The sequence below is a fragment of the Malaclemys terrapin genome, chromosome 7 (genome assembly GCF_027887155.1).
Source record: "Malaclemys terrapin pileata isolate rMalTer1 chromosome 7, rMalTer1.hap1, whole genome shotgun sequence".
Classification (NCBI taxonomy): Eukaryota; Metazoa; Chordata; order Testudines; family Emydidae; genus Malaclemys; species Malaclemys terrapin.
Window position 1 is genome coordinate 14,812,169 of NC_071511.1, and position 20,887 is coordinate 14,833,055.

General features: G+C 39.0%; 1 protein-coding gene across 1 annotated transcript in view; it reads left to right on the forward strand.

Annotated features, from left to right (window-relative positions):
• LRRN1 (leucine rich repeat neuronal 1) overlaps positions 1–19,396 on the forward strand; it is a 35,384-nt gene extending 15,988 nt beyond the window's left edge. Inside the window, exon 2 of the mRNA XM_054035569.1 lies at positions 14,749–19,396. Coding sequence (XP_053891544.1) covers positions 14,982–17,132 — 2,151 coding nt within the window. The 5' untranslated portion in view covers positions 14,749–14,981 and the 3' untranslated portion in view covers positions 17,133–19,396. The remainder of the gene's footprint in view (positions 1–14,748) is intronic.
• Positions 19,397–20,887: the final 1,491 nt, after the last annotated feature.

A 20,887-nucleotide genomic window follows, 5' to 3' on the forward strand; every position in this document is an offset into this window, starting at 1 on the left:
TAATCCACATCATTGGAAGTTTTTAAAAACAGGCTGGACAAACATCTGTTAGTGGTGGTCTAAGTTTGCTTGGTCCTGCCACAACTTGTTGACTTCTCGAAGTCCCTTCCAGCCCTACATTCCTTGGATTTTTATGCTCACAACTACAGCTCCGGTGGGAATGCCTGCTCTCAGATTCTTACTATCCAGATCTCAAGACAACAGCCTCACCTGCTCATTCCAAGAGCTCTACACTTCAGCCTACTCTGTTCCTAGCAGTCACTTGAGAGAGGAAAAGGGTGGGTTTTGAAGTTAGATCCAGACTGAGTGGTGAGTAGTAGTGCAGAAAAAAATCTCTTCCTCCCCATTCAGGTGGAGTATGCCAGCCCATTGGGCTCTGACATGTGCATTCCTCCTCAGAGGAGGAGAATTCACCCTTACTGTCTCCAAAAAATTCTCAGGAGATTGTGAACAAAATAACCAGAACTATTTTATTGGCTTTTTGAAAACCTCATTTATGCAGAGAATTTTACAAGAGATTTTAGTCCATTCATCTTCTAATCACCTGGAATAAGGGTATTAACCATAGCTTTGATCCTTTGCCAGTGAGTTTGGGGGGAGGACTGATTTCAGTGAGAACAGGATCAGGCTCCCATAAGCAGAACACTAATAGGACTGTGGGCAACAAAAGCACAATGCACATTTTCCCAATGCTTATCTTACCATCGATCAAAATGAATGTAACAGATGCATAGCCACTCGGGACATTGGGCTTCAAACTTAGAAATATCACTACTCTAAAAATGTATTTTGCCTTGCAGGTTTTCATGGCTTTTGAGTATTTGAGGGCTTTTTTCTTTGGTGTTTTTTTTTTTTTTTTTTCTTTTTTTAAAAAAGGAAACAGACTACTAGTGCATATAATTTGACAACCCACTGTTTGAAAGCACTTATTATTCTTGATGTTTCTAATATGACTTGTTAATGCTAATTTGCCAGATATTTTCAAATGGAAGACGACAGAGAGGCACTGTTGCAATTCCATGCTTGAGTTAGTGGCCCATCAATATACAGTAGCTATATTCTGCACAGCACCCACCACTGTGCTTCTACTGAGCGTACGAATGAGAAGAATCTGTCTCCTGTGAATGTACTTCAAGATTTTAATGGAAAGTACTGTATCTGATGTGAAGGCTAAAAACCAGCCACAATAAACAATACTTAAAAGTGTTGTTGGATTTAATATTAATATGCATATTAGGAACAGGGCAATCTTTGCATTTCTTCTGTTGAGATAAAGAATCTAGTATTTTTGGAATAACAGATGGAATTTGCTAAAGGAGTTTTTTTAAATACAGCAAATCCGCTTCTTTGGAGTATGAAAAGTATGAACACTTAAGATTTTCCTGCAAACATACTAAAATGAAACATTAATTTTATTCTTACGGGCTGTGTCTATGAAAAAACAATAAAACACTGTAATTTAAAAAGTGGGCATTATTTGGAAAGAGATTTTTATACCTTAAACATCTTTTGGGATTAAGCTTCCTACAGTTTTCATCCTATTAATTCATGCTTTTTACGCTCTTGTTTACTCCTTTGCTTCTATTAGCAAGCTGACATTTTCAGATTTAAGAGCTACAGTATGCTCTTAACAAATTATGACTCACTTGCCTTATTTTAAGCTTGACATTGTCTTAAACTTATACATAAATCTTATGAACAGTTCTTTTCCCCAGTCCCATTTGAAATATTTAATAATCCTTTATATAAAGTTTTTTTTAAACAGGAATACTTTTGTGGCATTTTTGGACAATCTTTTGAGTAGTCAGGACTGCATTTTGACGTGATGCTTAGAAAAAGTGCCCTTTTAATAGGCTAGCCATAAACATCCTGAATGCATATATAGATTAAGACCTCGATCCTGGTTGCCTATTCAGAGTCCCTTTGATTTTGGTGAGATGTAAAGGTCATACTTTTGGAAATCTCTTCCAGATTGGGGCCTAATTATGGCAGTATAAAATTTAGGCTCAGATTTTTTTAAAACTGTGCACCCAGGTCCTGTGATTCTGCATGTATGCATGGTAACTGCACAAATAAGTCACTGGTTGGATAGCTATGCAGCTTTTGCATACTGAAAACAAGCCTGTCTTAATTAGCAACATATCATTGCCTTTTCTCCAAAAATGGCAACAGTTGTTTAAAAAGACAGGGAGTGATTCCAGTCTCACTCCAATGGAAATCGAAAACAGTCAGTTGAAGCCAATGGAGTTAAACTAATGAAAAGTAATGAATACGGAATCAGGCCTACAATTTACAGATAAGATACATGGCAACAATCTTGCAATATTTCTAGAGAGTGACCACTTAGGACCTATTCACACTGTGCCATGGTGCTGCGATCCCTCTCCTCCTGACCAAAAAACACCTTGTGAATTCCAAAAGTTTATACTCCTTGGGGAATTCTGCGCCACTGCGCAATACAGAATTTTGCAGAAATTAACATTGTGCGTGCAGAATTTCTTTTCCCCCACAGAAATGGGTTACAGTGCTGCTAGCCACCACTAGGGGCTACTGGACCACACAGAGCCCAGCTCACACATAGAAGGCACTGCTGGGCGGGAGGGAGATAGAGGGTTCCTGGCAGTTGCAGTTCCCAGCATGCCCTGAGGGAAGGAGAGGGCGGTGCTCAGGAAACTCTATGCAAGCCTGGGACAGAGCAGCAGGTTGTTTCTCCCTCTGGGCTCTTGAGGAGAAAGGAGGCAGATGTCTGGACTCGGGGGGTGGGGGGGCAGGCTGGGCTCGAAGGGGGGTGGGGTTGTGAAGTTGGGCAGAGAAACAGGAACTGGGTTGTCATAGGGGTTTCTTTAACACTTCACTCCTAGAGGAATGTGTGTGTGTCTGTATTGTTACAGACATACTTGCTGACAGGTATTTTGAAATAAATTATCAAAATAATTGAAATTTGTGTGATTATGTAGCGTTATTTTGACAAATAAAATTTTGCAGAATTTTAAAATATCATGCGCAGAATTTTTAATATTTTGGTGCAGAATGCTCCCCAGGAGTGGACAAGTGAGTGTTTTAAGTGGAAGCAGACAAAGATGTTGCTGCTAGAGTTGGTAAACTTTCTGGATAGCAATTTCACATTAGTCAGATTCAGTTTGCCTCAGCCCATATGCAGCTGGGCCCCGTGCTTTTGTTCCAGAGCCTTAAAGATACCCCATCTTTTCCTTGTTACACATCCCACTTTTGATTCCCCCTGTGTTACCCACCATCTCAGTGCCACTGCATAGTGGCCATGACTAGTTGCTGTTGAATAATACAAAACCTACCTAGATTTAGTGATTTTCTGCAAAATTCCTTTCCATGCTAACCTGCATCTCCCAGATTCGCGTATACAATGTGAGTAGTTCTATTGTTTTTATACCATGTAAATTGATGTTTAAGTTCACTGGTCACATGTGGCAGTGTCATGTAACGTCTCTTCCAAATGAACTTAATGACTGTAGTACTTATCAGTCCAGGACAAGTTTTCCAGCACTGATTGCTATACTGAGAATGTACCAGACAAGGGCTTTATAAACCCCAAAGGAAAGAGATAAATAAGTGACCACAATTCATTAATGCAGCATTTAGACAATTTTCTGAAAGACTGACTGTGTGAGTTAGGCTAACCCCCAGGCAAGTTTAATTTATGCAGCTGCTAACCCAATCATACACTGACTTAGCTGCAATACAAAGAGATTTTTTGTAAGGACAAACTATTGTTGCAGAAATTCTTCAAGCTCTTAGCAATAATTGTCTATCCTTTAACAGCAAAACACTCAAATCTATTAGTGCTGGGTGACTTTTATGTGAAGGTGCTTTGGTTTTTACCTTTCAATTTATATTTGCTGGGACAAATGAAAGAGAAATGGCACCCTTCATTAAAAGGCTTTTTTTCCCCTCCTAGTAGGGAAATTTTTAATACCTATGGCTTGGTAGCTGGCACTAGCAGTTAATTATTAACATTGTTTTTATTCTTTGTCATTATACAAACCTATTTGTACACATTCTGTATATACTGCTGTTTTGTTGACTTAAGTGCACACACACGTCACTTGCGCAGCTAAATCGATTCCAATGCCAGTCAGTTATTCTGTATGCTATCACCTCATACATCTTAGCAGAACTAAAATTCAGGATCTTTTGCTCCTCCCACTAAATAACCAACACCTACATAGATCCTACCATTGCAATCTGTTACCTTATGAGTATTAGGGCTTTTATAATTTGCAGGATACCACCATAGGGCAATATATTCAACACACACAGTAGTACATGAACCTAAATTAAGTCTCTCCAAGGTACCTTGTATAGTACAAGGTCATAATGGGAATGCATCCCCTGTACTACAGTTTGCTAGCCCTGCTCAGAGGCCAGTTTTGGAATTTTTTATTGATACACAACATGGGCTTTTAGGCACCTGGGTACTGATGCTTCCATGCAGAGCAGCTCTGCTTCCCATAGTAACATCATTGCTCCCTAAACCTATCCTGCAGCAGATCGGTCACTCCCCCCCACCCCCGGCCCTTCCCTGAAAAAGCCTGCAAAGTGCCCTTTGTGATTTATGGAGTGGCAGGAGCATTTTATTTATTTATTAAAAACATTGAGATATGAAGGTGGAAGTATGGTGAAGGAGACTAAAAACTATTGGAGTATCCACAAAGTCACATAATATTGGCCTAACCTGGCAAAATGCTCAGCCCATCCTAGTTAGCACTGACAACCAGTGGTTAAGATAGCGGGTAGTACAGAAGAGCTCAGCTCCTCTTTCTGACAGCTGTCAGGAATGGCTCCCCATCCAGTTTCCATCTAATTTAACAACTGCCCTCTACCTCATGAAGGTCAGTCAGAGTTGAGGATACTCTCCATCTCTGAAAAGACACTCACCGTCTTTCATATTCAGCCCTAACTGAAGACAGTTATTGACCTTGCTTATTTTGAACAGAATATTTCAAGTGGTGTCTTCACTATAATTACAGGTATCAGAGTAGCAGCCGTGTTAGTCTGTATCCGCAAAAAGAACAGGAGTACTTGTGGCACCTTAGAGACTAACAAATTTATTAGAGCATAAGCTTTCGTGGACTACAGCTCACTTCTTCGGATGCATATAGAATGGAACATATATTGAGGAGATATATATACACACATACAGAGAGCATGAACAGGTGGGAGTTGTCTTACCAACTCTGAGAGGCCAATTTGGTAAGACAACTCCCACCTGTTCATGCTCTCTGTATGTGTGTATATATATCTCCTCAATATATGTTCCATTCTATATGCATCCAAAGAAGTGGGATGTAGTCCACGAAAGCTTATGCTCTAATAAATTTGTTAGTCTCTAAGGTGCCACAAGTACTCCTGTTCTTTTCACTAATTGTTTTCCTAACTTGGGTTCTCTTCCAGCATATCCATTTTAAAATGAGTTTTCTCTAGGTACGTTGTCTCCATGTTTTCATGGGGGAGACTTAGGTGATGAATCTGCCAGTTCCTTCCAAGTTTGACAATGCACTTTTGAAAATCAAGAGAGGACTAACATTAAGCAGGCTTTGCCTTCAGCTGAATACTTTTTGTTCTGATTTCTTAGGACTCTGCACATAATAGATTATTTTCTTATGAGAAATTTAAATGTAATATTCCTGAAAATCACCCCCTGGAATCTCTTGTTCCATTTGGGCATTTATAACACACTTCCTTCGTGCAGCTTTTGAGTGCCTTGCAGAATTATGCTACTACCAACAGGTAGTCTAAACATTGGCATTAGTTGCCTTCATCACTTGCACTAGAGAAGGGATCTCTTGTTGTTTCATTTTATTTTCTTCGTTTTTTCCAAACTTATTTTTTTCTATTATGGTTGGAAACATCATAGTGAGCAAAAAAATAAAAAGGGGGGAGGGAAGTGTTTACACCTTATTCTGAAGGGATGGAATTCCCCAGCCTCCAAGGTGACTCCAGCTCCTGCTCCCACTCATCTCATTTTAAGTGGGTTTTTCAAAAGCACCTAATTAACAGGCACAAGTCCCACTGAAAATCAGTCACATACATAAGTAATTCTGTAGTGTATAGCACCATAGAGTCCCATCACAATGAACAGCAAGCACATGAGTTACTGGCCAGCAATCTTCCTTCAGGTTTTGTGATCTTCACATAGCTGTGAAGCGTGCCACACTGCATTCCCATCCAGTTAGCTACACCGCTGAACCACACTCACCAAGGGAAGCCTCTGCCCTGGCACCAATCCTTGCAAAACTTGCTTCAGAACTCTGTTCATCCAACCCACATGTCCCACAAAATCAAGTTTTCTTTCTCTCATCATCTTGATGATATCTGGTATCACTCCAGTTAGGCTGTAAATTCAGGCAGTAACCTCCTCGTTAGTTGTGTGCAACATATAACTAACACCCAGCAATTGCATTTCAGTTCAAGGCTCTTTAATGTCTTCTTTCTTTAATGTTCATGTCTTGCATGCATATAGCAAGACACTGAAGACAAGAGACTGCAACAATTTCATTTTATACTTCATGGCATCACCTTTTGCTTCACCAAATAGGTCACTAGAGCAGCAGTCACAAGTCCAATTCTATGTCAGATCTTTAAGTGGTGTTTAGCATCCCTTGTAGTTATACAACCTAGGTATTTGAAGTGCTCAATGCCTCCTGACATTTAGGTAGAAAATATCTGCGCCTTTTCATCAGACTTGGATGTCACCATTGTCTTTAAAACAACAAGGTGGATGAGATCTTTTGAGCTACACAGAGCTCTTCTTCAGGTCTGGGAAAGGTACTCAGATGGAACAGATTGTTTACCATAAATAGTTAACCTTGAATGATCCTGTAGGGCACAAGTTAACTACTTATGCTAAACAATCTGCGTAGCTCAAAAGCTTGTTTTTCACCATCAGAAGTCAGTCCAATAAAAGATATTACCTCAACGACCTTGTCTCTCTCATATGCTGGGACTAACATGGCTAAAACAACACTGCAAACATACCTGTCTTTATCTTTGTCTTTTTGTGGGATAGCCTTAGACCAAAAGTCTCTGCATCTACCACTAATTTTTTCAAACAATTTTTGCACTTTTTTTTTTTCTTGCCACAATCCAGTCAGATTTCATCAGGGAAGCCCTGATGACTAATTTTTCAACTACCAAGAATACGCCCTCCTGTAGGTTTCCATCCATGGCTTTTTAAAGATTTCTTCCAACACCACATTTGAAGAGAGTTAGTAATAGCATACAGCCCTGCCTGACACTTATCCTCAAGTCAAATCAACTACTTTGCTCGTGCCCCATAAAGACCAAAGCAGTTCTGTTTCCACAGAGATTTTGTATCAACATTATATTTTCACCAACTCCAGCCAACAGGATTGCTCAAAGGTTTATGCAATATGCTATCAAAACCCCTTAGCAGAAGTCACAAAGACATGGACCACTTTCTCCTCATTCTCCAGTGCTTTCTCACATAGCAAATACAGATTGAATATTTGCTGCATACCTTTTGTTTTTGCCCAGAGAGTTCTCTACCTTGGGAACAATTCTCTTCAGAATGATGCACAGCAGTATTTTGCTAAAGTGTGTCAATAGGATTGTATGGTAATTTCCTTTTTATGAATAGGAACCATCAGGGACTATGTCCATGTCTTGGGCCATCTTACGGACTCCGTAATCACATTAACAATGTTATGATATGCCAGGATGAGTGTGTCTCCACCACTTTTAATTAGTTCTGCTTATGTGTTATCCAATCCAGGGGCTTTATTGCTTTTCAGTGTCTATACAGCTTCCTCAATGTCTTCAATCACAGGGGGAGCTTCTCATAGAGATCTCTTCTGCCATGTTCACTTCCAATATCAAGTTAATTTTGCTCATAGTCTATAGTTATCAGCAATATTTACCAAGGGTTTGGTGAAATGGTATTTTTCCTTCAAGGAAAACTTTTGAAAAGAGTCTTGATGGTTTGATAGGTCTTCCTAGCAGCATTTACTGCAAAGGAGTTTTGTGTATCAGTGCACTGTTATTCAAGCCAATCTTCTTTTGCCACTTTGAGTCCATCTCTTTCTCATGTCATACAGGAATATTGTTTTTTGCAGATCCATCTCTCATCCTTTTTGCTCTTAACTGCCTTTGTTGATCACACAACTCTATAATCTTCTCTGTGATCCAAGACTGCTGCTTTAGGGAAATGGATCCTAGGAGTTCATCCGCGGTCGCTATAATGCTGCAAAAGATAGATCAGATATTGTGCTCTATGTTACCTATGCAGAGGTCAGCAGCTTTTAGCCTTTGTTCAATCATCTTCTTAAATTCCACTTGTTGGCTGCTGGTCCCAATATAGGCACATGATGGAATTTTCAAAATGATTAAGTTTGCCCTAAACTGCCCTACAGTGGGAGCAGATATACGCCAATACTGAGTCCTTCTGAAAATCCTTTCCAAAGCTTCTAGCTTCCTTATCTCAAGTTTCCCCAACTATTTGTTTCATGGAGTTAATAACAAGAATAGATATATAAACATTTGACAAACAAAGATGTGTGTGCATACAAAGCCACTCTAAAAACCACTGTGAGGCAAATCAGAGTGCAATCTTGCTGAGTAACTGCAGCTTCCATTGTAGTCACTGGGAGCTGAAATCTAGCACATCACGGGATTGGACCTATTTTGAAAAGATCAATAAAGAAGTTTGTTTAGAGCAGTTTTTAAAAACGAACCCTACAATAGTTTCCCCACATTAGGCAGGGGAAGTCATTATGCAGAAACGCCCTGCAGGGGGACTCCATACTGGTGTGTGCCATAGAGTTCTACTCTGCAGTCTCTCTCCATGGGCAGTAGAGTGAGGGGGCGTGGAACCAAGCTGCAGGAGTGAACAGTACATCTGCCTTTATGTAGCTCAAGAAATGTAAAACATTCTGTGCAGAGTCAGCATAAGGACCCCAACTGCAAACAATAATCATCATGCAGATGCAAAGACATGCTGTGCCAAGCCTACAGGGAGCACCCATCACCATGGTATCTAGGCATGATTGGTTGTTGGAAACACTAAGGGAAATAATACATGGATATAAAGCAGTAGAACAAAAGCAGAGTTTCCATTCATATTCCTATTTAGCTGTTCTCCAGTATGCTTTGCGTTTTCCATAATTACTGGTTCCTTGTTAAGCTCAGCAAAGTGGCACCTTTGGTTTTAGTTTTCAAACTCCTATGACCTGCTGCCTCCCCCCCACCCCCATCTGCTGATTTACACACTGGTCTCAGGACTGTCATTCGCACAAGCATTAAAATGGGCTAGGGCATCTGAAGCCAATCAGAATTTGCTTTTTGATTACATTGGATTTTCATGTATAGCTTCATCCAAACTGCCCTAGGGCTGGATGAGATTGGAGCCAATAATGTGCAAGTCATTTATAAAGAACATTTTTCAGTGGGGAAAAAAAGAAAATTAAATCTATCTGCAGTAGAAAATAACTTACCTAGAGAAGAGAGAAAGTGTCACAGTTGGCTTCTAAAGCCATATGTCTACAGTGTTTAGAAACCAAGACTCCATTCAATAAAATCAGAAATGTATCCTTACACAATATGGGCTAGAAATATAATGTACAAATGATGGGATATAAGCATTAAACAAAGTTTGTTTTTGCGGTTTATTCAAAATTCTAATGAAAAAGCTAATGAAGTCTTTATAGGTAAAATTTTAAACGTAGATACATGTAGCCAAAATGGGGGTAAACCAATCATCTGGACTGAATAATTGTCATGCTCTTTTTCTGCTTGTGGATATTCCATGAGAAGATTTAAATTTCCTTAAATAAATTTAAATAATCAATTCAACAAACATCCTTTAGATTTTGTGTTTTAACTCTTTGAATCAGACATGTATATTTGAGCTGTATTGCTTACTTGTGAGTGGTGATGCTCCTGTTTCCTGACTGGACAAGCAAACTAGCAATACTGGTTCAAATATTGATGCCTGTGACCTTGACATTCACTTTCTCTGAGCATTTTTGCCTATAAGTACCTTTGTTTGAATGTTCACAGGAAATCCTACAGAAGCAGTACAAGAACATGGCAGAAACAAACTCATTTAAATATTCAAATTAATATTAGCAACTATTTTTGGTATTTAAATTGTAATTTAAGCCATTAATTCAATTTTCAGATAGCTAATTTTTATTATTTCAGTGTAAAATTAATCTGAGAGTGCTGTTCTGACAGACTTTCCCTCAGTATGTCAGAGTTAGTTTCTAAAAGATTGAGAAAACGGTCCTTTAAGTTAGAATTCTGGAGATCTCCCGTACCTTCTGCAAATAGGCTGTCACTGCCTGCCAGCATCTGATCACCAACATCTCCCCTCCCTAAAATAATGTAAAGCAAAAACTGGTACATCTCAGGCGCTACTGTTTTAAGTTAGAATAACCCCAAAGGGAATACTCTATCAAGCGTTCAATAAAAACAGTTGAAGCTTATCTGAATCACAAACTTGATACCGTTCACCACAGAAATATTCTACTTCCAGATGACTTTTTGACCTTTATTTCCTCATCCAACTGCTATCTTCCTAATAATACAGTTTGGAGCTTCCCCTTCATTCCCTCCTCCTATGATTAAGAAAGTAATCTCTCTCCTTGGGTTGGAAACTTGAGATTTTTAACCCATTGTCTGCCTCTCACTTCAATTATATAGTATATGCTATAGAAGGGATTCCACAGGAGTGAACACTTGGAGCAGAATTGCCTTGTCTGGTTTGGTGCACACTGCCAACTGCAGTTGTCTCTAAAATCCACCCACGCCTGAAGGAAATGATCCCATAGTTGTTCTAGATGATGTTGTGGTATCCTCCCGCACTGAGGATACCTCTCGGGGGTTGAGGAGGGGGGAGAGGAACTCCAGTTATTAGGATGAGACAGGTATTAGAATGAAGTGTAAAAATATAATTGGAAGGCCAAATAAGAATTTGAAGAACAACTAGCCAAAGACTCAAAAAAGTAATAGCAAAATTTTTTTGAAGTACATCAGGAGCAGAAAGCCTTTTAAACAACCAGTGGGGCCACTGGACTATCGAGATGCTAAAGGAGCACTCAAGGACGATAAGGTCATTGCAGAAAAACTAAATGAATTATTTGCATTTGATTACCTGTTCATTCCCTCTGGGGCACCTGGCATTGGCCACTGTCGGAAGTCAGGATACTGGGTGTAGTAAGATGAGGCCCTGAAACATAAGCTCTTGTGTCAGAGGCCCAGTCTGAGGCCTGAAGCCTGAACCAAAGTACTTCCAGGCATTGCTAAGCAAAAGCTGTGCTGTGAGCCAGAAGCAGGCCTCACTCACAGAAGTTGGCGAGAAGAGGGTTGCTAGACACAGGTGCATTCACATATAAGCACTAATAAGAGGAACTTGTGCCAAGATGGCACCTGGACAGCCCGATACAAGGACACTCCACAGACCTAACAAGGCAAGTGCATCTTAAAGACAGGACAGCATGATGGATAGATCTGTTTGTCTGAAACAACATGATCAAAGGGGAGACAGCACCCTAATGAGCCAAGAGGCTGTACCTCAATACGTCAGTAGGGATGAGTAATCTGTCCTGTAACTGTATAAAAGTAGGTCCCGGAGTGCGCATATTTGTCTGGCCTAGGGGGCAGTAGAAAGTCCCACCACTGACTGAGACGGTCCATTGCCAGGGGGCACAAATTCGTAGTATGTCTTGTACAGTCTACGGGAAACTATTACTGTGCTTCGTTTGACAATAAAACTGGCTCGGGTTCCTTTGTACCTTACTAGAATCTGTGGTCTTTGGGGGTTCTCTTGGGGTTTGCTGTGTCAGCTATCTGCACACAGAGGGAACACGCATGCAGCCGACTGTTATTGAACAAGAGCAGAGCACCACACCGGTAGCTACTGACAACATTGGACTAGATGGACCTTTGGTCTGACCCAGTATGGCGATTCTTATGTTCTAAGGGATATTTCTGAAAACCATTACCTGGTTTGTTTATATTGTGGCAGCTTCTAGGGGCCTTTACTAGGTTGAGGCCCCAATGTAATGTGCATAGCACAAACATAGAAAATGGCATTCCTTGACCCAAAGAGCTTACAGTCTAAGAAATCTTACTAAAGATTACAATCTAACAGTTTTACTAAAGAATGGCATACTATTTCTCCATTTCCATTTGCCCTTTATTTCAAATATAGTCGGTCTATATCTGCTTTCTAAGTAAAGGTAATTAAGATAAGTACATCTGATTGGGAGTTCTCTCATCCACAAGTACCCTGGAGTATGATTTCCCCAAGCATCCTTGGTTCTGGTGAACATTGTCATAATCCTTATAGTATGAGCCTAAGCATCTCCTAGTAAATTTCCAGAGGACGAATCTTGACACCCTTACTCAGTTTTGCCCCATTCCTTACTGGGGTCTCATTGATTTCAATAACTGTATCTGCCTTATGTGGTAGACTGTCAGTACCTTTACAATGAGTTTAAGAAACTTGATCTGCATTCTCCAATTGCCACTGAGTAACAAGCTTAGGTATAGCTGAAATTCCCACCATAAGTACCACTAGAGAAAAGGAGTCTATATGGTAGCATCATTGCCACTGTAACGCTATAGGTCTCTGAACTGGAGAAACAGAATAGGTTAGTGTTGGAATGAGACTTGTGAAGAGCTGAAAATAAACTATGCCCTGAAACTTTACTAAGGAACCTCAAGACATTGGCTGGTTTGGTGCTACATGTGTCTATGGGAGAATCTAACAATTAAAGTCCTCCTTCTACCACCAAGATTGGGGTTATATAGTAGTTGTACAGAATACTGAACTTTGACTGCACACACAAAACTACATTCACAATATACAGAGGAAATTATCTATCACTAAGTTTGCATATACAAAACATTCCATTATAGAGTTTTGGTTTGGGTTTTTTTAGAAAGCAAACATCAAGAAGTTTTCTGTCAAGAGCCTGGCATATGCCTTGAAGGCACATTTAATGACTCAAGAAATTTTAATAGAATAGGTTTCCCAAATAATGTCAAACATTTTACTTTAATTCAAAGGCTCTCTTTTATGAATAACTTCAGTCTAATGTGACACCTACAGTTGGCAAGCTTTGCATAGTAATTAGGAAATGCTGTGAATACTGTACCCACAGATGCTCAATGCAATGCAAACAGCTACATTTAGGAGATGTTTTCTCAAATACTGGGCTCAGACAAAGCCCTCACAGAAGTTGAGTGGGAATGGTTTCTGGGTAAGGACTGCAATATTAGGTTCCACAGTTTGTAGGCAGTAGCGATGATGACAATCTGGAGAGGAGATAGTTTCCAGCAATAGGGAGAAACCTCTCACAGTAAGAGAATGAAGATACCAAGCAGGAGGTCTTTTGTAGAGTTCTATATGTAAGATACTGACAAAGTGTATGCCATGACCCTGATTCATTAGAGTACAACAGCCTACTTCTGCTACTAGCTAATGGAGTTCCGTCTTTATCTCAGGTGATCTGCAGTGGGATGGTACAGTTTCTAGATTCAAATTTTGAAAGCCCATATGGGAGGTTGTTCCATATATATTTAAAAGAGCCTTTTCATTAACAGAAACACATTAAAGGGATACTGAGGGTAGTATATTATATAGATTTATCTTACACTGTCCAACCTATTGGAATAATGAATCCTATCATCATAGGGGAGACCCAGCCATTGATATTTTGGGTCAGTGGAAGCTAAAATTGGAGGCAACTTCAACCATGTGGGGAGTCTGAGGAGGAGGAAGAGAAGTAGCTCAGTCATTATGAAGTTTGTGCTCACTATATGACACACAGAAATAAAGATCAACGTTTTGAAAACTAAAATAAAATGTCATTAGTCCAATAAATAAACATTCATAATCCATTTATTGTTTAAATATCATATTGGAAATTTGTATTTTAAAACTTATTTTCCAGGCTAACTTGTATTTTATCAGTTTTGTTTAACCTCTTTTTTGTACATCAAATCTATTTGCATTTCTTATGCAGACTTGGAGTTTCTGATATACAAGGGTCTGACCTCCAAAATTTTCATTTGGATTTGACTCCCTAGATAAAATCCAATCACTATTGTTTTGAGTGCAGTTAGATCCTAAACCAGTAGACCCCATTCTCAGGAACTGGGTGAGATCAACCCAGGATGATGGAAGTCCTGGAAGATTTTTCCAATGGTCAGTTGAAATTTGAAGAGAACATCTTGCAAGATTTCAGTGCCATTGAACCTAAAATATTACATTGGCTTGGCCTTGAGCCGAAAAGTGAACACAAGCCTTAAATCTAATCAATACTGAGTTCAAAACGCTGATTTCCCTGGCCTACCTCCAGTTCGAAACACATTTTAATGGGTTTCAGTATCTTTAGTGTTTTGCAAGAAAAACAAGACAACACGCTTCAACGTTAAATTTTCAGTTAGTCTTTTTGTGATGTATTTGTAAATTAAGTGTTTTGTTTTCTAGTGGTTACACATGTTTTAATGTTCAGTCAACTAGGAATATCAAAAATAGTTCTAATTTGAATCAACTGTAGAAAAGAGCTTCTCCCGTACCTAAGTGGAATTTTCATTTAAGGAATTTGGAAATTAAAAGGTTTCTTATTTTAAATAACTTTGTCTAGAGAAGGAAGAAATGAAAGGAATGTGCATGAAAATGAACATATGAAATGTACAAAAATGTATATGAAATAAACATAACATCTGTCCTAATCTGCTTTTCAGGCACCTCTCCAGATACTGATTTGGGTTAACCAACTCATGCAGCAGAGCTTTGTACAAGCACTCGGAACAAAGGAGAAGAGTGAAGAGACTCTGAAAAGCATCTTCCATATTCTGAATGTCCAAGGGTTCCAACCTAAACTTTAATTTTTACTTTTTTTTCTTGATACTGATTTATATATTCAGTCTTGTGCTATTTTAAGGGGCTAGGCAGTTGAACTTACTAGCAAACCAACATGGCTAGGATTAGATTGATTTTAATAGCTTGCCTGTTGGTGCTAGAATTGCTAATGAATTCAGGAGCTGAGCCTTCCATACAGAATAATGAATGTCCACAGCTTTGTGTATGTGAAATCAGGCCATGGTTTACACCGCAATCGACCTACAGAGAAGCTACAACAGTTGACTGCAATGACCTTCGTTTAACAAAAATCCCCAGCAATCTTTCCAGTGACACTCAAGTTCTTCTCTTACAAAGCAACAACATTGCAAAGACCACAGATGAACTCCAACAGCTTTTCAATTTAACAGAGTTAGATTTTTCACAGAATAATTTTACCAGTATCAAAGATGTGGGGCTCTCAAATCTGACTCAGCTCACTACTTTACATCTGGAGGAAAACCAGATAACAGAGATGACTGACTACTGCTTGCAGGACCTTTGCAATCTTCAGGAACTATATATAAACCATAACCAGATTAGTAGCATCTCTGCAAATGCATTTTCTGGCCTGAGGAACCTTTTAAGACTTCATCTTAACTCTAACAAATTAAAGGTTATTGACAGTCGTTGGTTTGATTCTACTCCTAACCTGGAGATCCTTATGATTGGAGAAAATCCAGTGATTGGAATATTAGATATGAACTTCAAGCCACTCTCAAATTTAAGAAGTCTGGTTTTGGCAGGTATGTACCTCACTGATATTCCTGGAAATGCATTAGTAGGCTTGGATAGTCTTGAAAGTCTTTCCTTTTATGATAACAAACTAGTCAAGGTTCCTCAGCTTGCTCTTGAGAAAGTTCCAAATTTAAAATTCCTTGACCTCAACAAAAACCCAATTCACAAAATCCAAGAAGGTGACTTTAAAAATATGCTGCGGTTGAAAGAACTTGGGATCAATAATATGGGAGAACTAGTTTCTGTTGATAGGTATGCACTAGACAACCTACCTGAACTTACAAAGCTTGAAGCTACCAACAATCCAAAGTTGTCTTATATACATCGTTTAGCATTTCGTAATGTTCCTGCTCTGGAAAGCCTGATGCTGAACAACAATGCTTTGAACGCAGTCTACCAAAAGACAGTGGAATCCCTTCCAAATCTGCGTGAGATCAGTATTCACAGTAATCCACTCAGGTGTGACTGTGTCATTCACTGGATCAACTCAAACAAAACCAATATCCGTTTTATGGAACCTCTATCAATGTTTTGTGCTATGCCACCTGAATACAGAGGACAACAGGTGAAAGAAGTGTTAATACAGGATTCAAGTGAACAATGTCTTCCAATGATTTCTCATGACACTTTTCCAAATCATTTGAATTTGGACATTGGCATGACAGTGTTTCTAGATTGTCGAGCCATGGCAGAACCCGAACCAGAAATTTATTGGGTAACTCCACTTGGAAATAAAATAACAGTTGAAAGTCTCTCAGACAAGTACAAGCTGAGTAGTGAAGGTACCCTGGAAATCTCGAATATTCAGATTGAAGACTCTGGAAGATATACATGTGTTGCTCAAAATATAGAGGGGGCTGATACAAGAGTAGCTACTATAAGAGTGAATGGAACTCTTTTGGATGGTACACAAGTGCTGAAAATATATGTCAAGCAAGCTGAATCTCATTCGATATTAGTTTCTTGGAAGGTTAACTCCAATGTCATGACCTCCAATTTAAAATGGTCCTCAGCCACTATGAAGATTGATAACCCTCACATTACATACACCGCGAGGGTCCCAGTTGATGTACATGAATATAACCTCACTCATTTGCAGCCATCCACAGATTACGAGGTCTGTCTAACTGTATCAAATATCCATCAGCAAACTCAAAAGTCTTGTGTTAACGTTACAACAAAAAATGCAGCTTTTGCCCTTGACATTTCCGACCAAGAAACCAGTACCGCCCTTGCAGCTGTAATGGGTTCAATGTTTGCTGTGATCAGCCTTGCCTCCGTCTCTGTTTATATTGCTAAAAGGTTTAAGAGAAAAAACTACCACCATTCATTGAAAAAGTATATGCAAAAGACCTCTTCAATCCCACTGAATGAGCTCTATCCTCCACTTATTAATCTCTGGGAAGGTGACAGTGAAAAAGACAAGGATGGTTCTGCAGAGACCAAGCCAACCCAAGTTGACACATCCAGAAGCTATTACATGTGGTAACTCAGAGGATATTCTGCTTCTGGTAGTAAGGAGCACAAAGGCTTTTTTGCTTTATTCTGCAAAAATGAAAAGTTGAAGACTTTTGTATTTTTTTGACTTTGCTAGTTTGTGGCAGAGCGGTGAGGACAGGTGGATATTTCAGAATTTTTTAGTATAGCGTATCGCAATTGTTTGACACAAATGGCAGCTTCACCTAGCTTCCAATTTTTTTTTTTTTTTAGTTGTGCTAAACTTAATGCTGTTCTAACTACAGTACTGAATAAAATTAATGACAGGCTGGGGTTACCTTGTGATTCACCGCTAGCACAGCCTCTTTCTTCTGAAGCCATCAGTAGAGAGTACAGTGTCCTGCAACAGCTAACATACAGTTTTGAAATGGCATTGAACCAGTTCTATAACACTCTGGTCTAAAGACTCAAACTGAGAAAAGAAGACTAGATCTTCAGTGATGTTAGTTGACTGTACTGTAATGTTGTATCAACTGATTTGAATGTTTTTGACTTTAAACAATGACTTTTTTTCTTTTTTGTAATAGTTGAAAAGGCTTAGGTACACCTAACAGGCAATAGAAATATGTACATCTGATTTTTTTTTTTAAATGTAACGAACTAAATGTTAATTATCTTCTTTTTATTATATTTAGTAGACACTTTTAAAGAATACTAGCGTTTTGTTGTGCTTAATCCACCAACACATGGTGTATAATGAAGGCAAAACTATAATAAATTACAGTTTTGTTCTGATTTTTTTAAAAACAGTCACAATAATGTATTGTTTTTAGTTGCCACTAAATGGTGATCATGTTTTAATATAAATATATCCAAATTATTATGGTAACATGGGGGGGAGGGGTTTAAAGTCAAATTTCAACAGATTTTCAGTTTTTGCTCTAAAGAAGAAATATCTATTTTAACTGGGATGTTTTTTCTGCACTGTTTTTCAATATTAATAACAAAGTACTGCAGAGTACCTAATCAGAAAGATTTCAAGAGTAAGGGCTGTAACTGTATCACATGGAAAAATCAAAACTGCCTTAGCACACGGGACTGGACTAAAGGACCTCTCATGGTCTCTTCCAGCCCTATAGTTCTATGATACAACTTAGGTACACATCAAGAAAATACACTGAACGTAGCACATTTTCCTTTCTGTACACATTTTTGTTTATATTATAAGCTAAGTTATACATGAAACAAGTGTTTGGCTATCACTGACAATTAAAGAAGAAAGGCAACTCAACATCACTAAGTCAATTATAGTTGAATCCACAAATGTTTACCTGTTTAAAAAAAAATCCATGTTATTTGGATTACTGTCTTTTAAAGGATCAGTTAGAGTATTTACAACTCAAATACAATATCTCATGTGGAATGGGGGCTTATCAGCCAATATCTATTTTATAGACTTTCATATTTGTAGTTCTAAATATTTTACCAAATTACAGAATAGGTTAAGATGGTACAAAATTACAGAAAACAGTGGTGTGAATACATGAATAATTTAGAGCTGGATTTTCAGAAGCACTGAACCTTGGCCTTCCTACTCTCATTAAAATCCTTGACAGGGACTGTTCATTGTGAGGTCACAAAGGGGACAGGGTTTCTAATGAAGCATCAATTGTAGTCATGCCAGATGCCAAGTGAGGAAGCTGAAAATTTTGTGTAGTATGTTAATTTTCTACCACCCCTCTTCTCCTTAGCCAAAAGATGGCTAAGTGCTGACTCTGCAACGATCATTAACTATATGCAATGTGTGGGATGTTTTTGCATACCGATGAGCTATTTTTGAGTTAATGATGAGCACAAATAAATTGTCTGAATGCTGGAATCATAGTTTTAATTTTTTAAAAAAAAATCTTCAATAACTCAAAAACGATATTTCCCCAAAACTTTCGTATGAAACTATCCACCCTTTTCTCAAGTTCAAAGAATTCTTCAGACAGTTATGTCTGAATATGAGAAATAAAGTCTCAACATCAACCTAAGCACTGGAATAAATTGCCTAAGGAGGCTGGGGAATCTCCATCATTGTCTAACCTCCTCTTAAAAATCTCCAAACACCTATCAGGGATGGTCTACTTTAGTCCTGCTATGAGTGCAGGGGACTGAACTAGATGACCTCTCGAGGTCCCTTCCAGGCCTACAATTCTATGATAATCTTTCATATAAGTTTCACTGCTGCAAAAACTTCAATATAATAATTTTATATAGCTAATGTATAGCTTCCTCAATCTCATATTTTAATTAAAGAGTTTGGTAAAACTATTGGTTTTTCATGTCAAAAATCAAGAACTTATATAAAATTCTTTATAGTTGTGAATTCTCAAATCTTTTACCTAAATGGCTGCTGGATATGGGTTTTTTTAAGTGTTTCTTTTACTTGTGGAGAGGAAACGAGGTGGGGACCATGTTAATTTTGTCATACTCTACTACATCTACTTCTTTAATGTCAATTTCTGCCTCTTTCTGATGGGCAGCTTCAGAGCAATAAGTACCACCTTGTATATATGCAGTTGTAATCTAGAGTTACCACTGCTCTGATAGCAGACTATATTAATTAAAATTGGGATCTGCTTTGCAGTGGAGATGCACTCTTGGTTTCTTCAATGTAAAGGACACAGTAAGGACAAGGTTGACAGAAAATTATGGCTTCCCACTTGAGTGGCATCATCAAATAGTCTTCACAAAATAATTCACTAAGGGCTGGTCCACACTAAGCCCCCAGTTCGAACTAGGATACGTAACTTCAGCTACGTGAATAACTTAAAGGTACTTACCGTGGGTCCACCTACTCCTCTCGCAGAGCAGGATTACCGGCGTCGACGGCGAGCACTTCTGGGATCCATTTATCGCGTCTAGACAAGACGCGATAAATCGATCCCAGAAGATCGATTGCTTGCCACCGAACCAGCAGATAAGTATAGACGTACCCTGAGCAGGTGTCAGATGCTGCAGCATAGACCTCCTCACCATTTCTTCAGACTTCTGCAGCACTGCATAGCTGTATAATGATACTCAAAGTATAAGATGACCACAAAGTCAATGGAATTGTACCTGAACCTCCTATCTGAACTGGTGCAGGAACAAGCTAATTTGTGTCTACAGCTTTTGCAGTGTAGTGGGCTATGAAATAATGTTCAGTGTGTTTTCTGTTGAGAAATCATGGGCCAGTGGTAGCACATACATACCTCATCCTGGATGGCATTTCTTACCTTACTAAGAAACCATGACATCAAGGAAGAAAGGGCAGGAGAAAAGTCATGCAGTAATTTTGTCATGCTGCTTCTTCAACATATTTCAATTTGTAATGTTTCCACGTTGCCCATGCTAATGGGCACAAGTCTCTGGGTGAAAGATCTGGATTATTACACCGATGAATTGAAAAGTGAGAGGCACCGAGTGCATGGGGTATGTTATCCACAAATAGCCACTGCCTATATGTAATTCAGTCTAGTAACTCAGCCTGAGAAGTTAAGATATATCTACACTGCACTGTATGCCTGTGCTTGAGCCCTGACTCAAGGCTAACCCCCCCTTGCACCTACATTGCAATTACAGGGCTGGAGGGTCCAAGCTCCAGTCAAGCTGGGACCCAGGGTCTGAGTCCTATTACTTTGCTGTGTAGCCATAGTCTTGCTTGCCTCAGGTCCTGGGTGTCATCCAGAAGTAGCCTACAATTCCATGAGAAAACTTTCTCAGTCTTCTCTATCCCAATAATCTGCAGTCCACTCTATTGAAAATGGAAGTCCCCGCCCC